This window comes from Garra rufa, chromosome 22, assembly GCF_049309525.1.
Source record: "Garra rufa chromosome 22, GarRuf1.0, whole genome shotgun sequence".
NCBI lineage: Eukaryota > Metazoa > Chordata > Actinopteri > Cypriniformes > Cyprinidae > Garra > Garra rufa.
Window position 1 is genome coordinate 36,943,220 of NC_133382.1, and position 4,906 is coordinate 36,948,125.

The 4,906-nt window shown below is 21.3% G+C and overlaps 1 protein-coding gene across 4 annotated transcripts in view; it reads right to left on the reverse strand.

The window, feature by feature from the left end:
- Positions 1-879: 879 nt before the first annotated feature.
- The window catches only part of LOC141297276 (receptor-type tyrosine-protein phosphatase epsilon-like), a 105,244-nt gene continuing 101,217 nt past the window's right edge, over positions 880-4,906 (reverse strand). For all 4 annotated transcript variants that reach the window (XM_073827668.1, XM_073827667.1, XM_073827670.1 and 1 more), the window contains 2 exons: positions 3,627-3,762; positions 880-1,795 (listed from right to left, as the gene is read on the reverse strand). In XM_073827668.1, coding sequence (XP_073683769.1) covers positions 1,721-1,795; positions 3,627-3,762 — 211 coding nt within the window. In that variant the 3' untranslated portion in view covers positions 880-1,720. The remainder of the gene's footprint in view (positions 1,796-3,626; positions 3,763-4,906) is intronic.

Genomic DNA, 4,906 nt, shown 5'->3' on the forward strand with positions numbered 1-4,906 from the left:
TTTAAAATTAAAATAGTTTTATTTATTTTTTAATGTTATCCATTTAAAAGCATATTAATCCATATTTGCATTTATTTTAAAATATTTTTATTATTCACTTTTTACCTTTCTGTAATTTCATTTAGATGCATTTTGAAATTTTATATTTGTACTTGATTATTAAACATTATATACATGTTTGATCCTTTTGTAAAACTGATTAAACCTTTATTTATCCAGTAAACCCATTTTAAATAATAAGACATATTTTTGATGTCTTAGTTGATTAAACCTTTTAGTCATTTGCGTTATTTTCAACATTTTATTTATTTTAAATAAATTTAATTTAGCCATTTTTAATTCTTTAAATACTTTAAGTAAATATAATTTGTATTATTATACTTTTTTTTTTAAATATTTACATTTTTATCACTGACTTTTTTTTACCTTTGTCATTTTTCACTTATAAGCATTTTTAAATTTTATATTTGTACTTGATTATTAATCATTATATACATGTTTGATCCTTTTGTAAACCTGATTAAACCTTTATTTATACAGTAAACCCAATTTAAATAATAATATATTTTTACTTTATTTTTAACCATATTTTAAAGCTGATTAAACCTTTTATTTAGTAATTTGCATTCATTTCAACATTTTATTTATTTTAAATACATTAAATTTAGCCATTTTTAATTCTTTAAATACTTTAAGTAATTTTTTTTATATATATATTTACATTTTTATTACTGACTTTTTTTACCTTTGTCATTTTTCTTCACTTATATTTTTACTTCATTATTAAACATTATATACATGTTTGGTCCTTTTGTAAACCTGATTAAATCTTTATTTATCCAATAAACCTGACTAAAAATCATACACAGGACAACGACGTGATTTCATAATGCATTTGTTTATTTATTTGTAAATCCTTGGCCTTCTGCAAGGCAACAATCAGTGATGTGTGTGCTTTAAAAACCTGTGCAGTGTTTCTCAGCGTCATTCTCAGGGAAACAGAAACAGGACGTTTAAGGTCAAAGGTCTCATACAGTTGTCTAATAGAAGAAGTTCTCGCTGATGTGACACCATGTAAATGTGTGTACTTTAGCCATTTCCTGTCAAACCTAAATAAATTGAGCTGTCTTTATGTATATTTGCTGCTTTGAAACCAAAAAAAAAAGTCAAAAATGTTCACATTTGCAATGGCCGATGAGCACAATGTTAAAAGACAGGAGCAAAACAACTTTCTGACACAATGATATCGCTCATAAATCGTAAGACAATAACTCTGAATAAATAAAATGGCATGTAACATTCACATACATGTTTCATCTGGCAGGACGTCCTGTCTGCATAAATACAAACCACCTACAGCTTTACAAATTCTACATGAGTCGCTTGATAAAAAAATCTAAACAATTAGTCAAACAAATGAACAGACGAAACACTATTTTACAATAACAACAGAACTGTCCAAACTGGAATGATCCGTCATGAGAACGACCGAAATAAAATTCAAATAATCCATTTAAATATGTTATAAAGGCGACAAAACAATTTACAGTTTTCCAAACTTTAGTAGCCTTAGTATATTACAGATAGATGCGGTCGTTTAGTAACATGGAGGAGAAGTGCATAGCAAAATAGAGCGTAATTATCTTCCAGTCGCCGTGTAAAATCCTGATCGACTGATGTGTAAAAAAGCATCAAACTCAAACATTTAAGGCAGATTAGATCATTTGAAATTGGCATAGTCTGAGAAAATGTCGACAAAGTCCTGTACCACTCTGTAGCAGAAATCATACTGTTCCTGCAAACAGAAAGAAAAAACACAATAAATAATACATTATTATATAATCATATAATAAAAAAAACATACTTTACTTATTGAGAAATAAGCTATTGAGAAATATGTAGAATTATTTATTATAATTTATAGAAATATACCAGTTGTCAAATTTACTACAAATTAATATTTTTTTTTAAATTATGTAATATTAATCATATAAATGTAATTAATTTATAATTAATTTATATTATTATTTAATTTATTTATATTTGTATTGCTTGTAATAGGTCATAATATTTCTTTAAAATAAGAAAATATCTGAAAATCATTACATGTAATAAATTATATCATAAATCAATTATGTAATATTAATCATATGAATGTAATTAATTTATAATTAATTTATATTATTATTTAATTTATTTATATTTGTATTGCTTGTAATAGGTCATAATAATTCTTTAAAATAAGAAAATATCTGAAAATCATTACTTGTAATAAATCATATCATAAATCAATTATGTAATATTACTCATATAAATGTAATCAGTTTATAATTAATTTATATTATTAATTTATTTATTTATTTATATTTGTATTGCTTGTAATAGGTCATAATATTTCTTTAAAATAAGAAAATATCTGAAAATCATTACATGTAATAAATCATATCATAAATCAATTATGTAATATTAATCATATAAATGTAATCAATTTATAATTAATTTATATTATTATTATTTAATTAATTTATTTATATTTGCATTGCTTGTAATAGGTCATAATAATTCTTTAAAATAAGAAAATATCTGAAAATCATTACTTGTAATAAATCATATCATAAATCAATTATGTAATATTAATCATATAAATGTAATCAATTTATAATTAATTTATATTATTATTTAATTAATTTATTTATATTTGCATTGCTTGTAATAGGTCATAATAATTCTTTAAAATAAGAAAATATCTGAAAATCAATACTTGTAATAAATCATATCATAATTCAAATGGGTCAAATTTAATTTGAAAAATAAAAATATATGAAATTAGCATTAAACATCCTTCTTTTTAAATAATGGTAATAATATCAATCATATTAATTTTTACAATATAAAATATAATTTCAATATCTAAAAATATTATTTAATTAATTTATATTAAATATCATAAAATATTTTCATCATGATTGTATTATTATTCATATTAATTAAACATTATAAATTACTCTGACAATTTATATTATTATTTACTTAATATATACATATATATTACTTGTATTAAATCATAAAATTAATTGGAGAAAATTAAATTTATATGAAATTTAATTAATTTGTATTAATGGATTCAAATTAAACTAATATGGAATTGGCATCAAATATTTTAATCCTGGGTATTTTATTATTATTTTATAAGTTTATTATTTTATATATTTAATATATTTATTTATTTTTTAGATATAATTTTTTTTGATATTTTATGTTATTTTTATTTATTATTATTAATCATTAAATATTACCGATTACACTAACACTTTATATTATAATTATTTAATTAACATATTGCTTTTATTAATTCATAGAACTAATTGGGTAAAATTTAAGTCATATGAAAGTTGCATTGAAATCCTTGTTTTTATAATAATGGCTATAATATTAATCATATTAATTTCAACAATATAACTAATTATTATTTAATTATTTATATGAATCAACATAAATTCAATTAATATGGAATTTGCATAAAATATTTGTATGGTTTAATAATTATTTATATTAACAAAATATTACCAATTAATTCATAAACACACACATTTTTTTTTTTACATATATTTTAGGTTTGCACTGACCACTGTCTGCACCATGTGTGGCCTCTGCATTCGTAAACTCTTCACAGTCTGAAACACATCCAGCAAACCCTCGGCTTTCACTCGCTCCAGAATATTACTGAGAGCGATAAACGTACCGGTCCGACCCGCTCCGGCACTGCAGAGCACACAAAAACATACAAAAAACACATGACATAGTTAGTCCAGTTAGAAAATTACTAGTTGAACAATAGTTGAACTAGTTGTTCAAGTACCTCAGTTTTTATAAAACCATGAACATGCAAATGTATTGTTAAATCATTGAAAAATTAACTTGAAATCTCAGGTTGTACTTATTTTACTCATTACAATTAAATAGTTTAGGTCCAAGGGCTTCAGCAATTCCACAATTTTTGTGGAAATAAAGTAACGATTAACAATTGTTTTATTAAAAATTAATAAATAAATAAAATACAAGTTTAACAATGTACTAAAATAAGTTTTGGGAAATAAATTACAGGTTAACTGAAAAATAATAAAATAAATTTCAGTTTAACTTCAGTTAATATTAAAATAAAAACAATCCCTAACAAATTTTCAGTTAACTAAAAAATTTAATTAAATTCAGTTTAACTAGATGTACTAAAATAAAAACGATCCCTAACAAATTTTTGAGAAATAAAATAACAGTTAACTGAAAAAATAAATAAATGAAAAAAATAAAAAATAAAATAAAAAAACAGTTTGGGAAATAAAATAACAGTTAACTGGAAAATAAAATAACATAAAATAAAAAAATTAAAATCAAATCAAATCAAATAAAAATTTCAGTTTAATGTGATGTACTAAAATTAAAAACTATTCCTACCATATTTTTAGGGAATTAAATAACAGTTACCTGAAAAATAAAATAAAATAAAATAATTTCAGTTTAACGACGTACTAAAATTAAACCTATTTCTAAAAACCTTTGGGAAATAAAATAACAGTTAACTGGATAAAAAAAAATAAAATAAAATTCAGTTTAGCTAGAAATAAAAATGATCCCTAACAATTTTTTGGGGAATAAAATAATAGTTAACTAAAAATAAATAAAATAAAATTCAGTTTGGAAAAAAAAAGAAAAAAAAAAAGAAAAGAAAAAATAAATAAAAGAAAATAATTTCAGTTTAACTCGACGTACTAAAATAAATATTTTGGAAATAAAATAACAGTTACCCGAAAAATAAAATAATTTCAGTTTAACTTTATGTACTAAAATTAAACCCATTCCTAAATAACAGTTAACTGGAAAAAAAAAAAAATTTAAAAAAATTAAATTA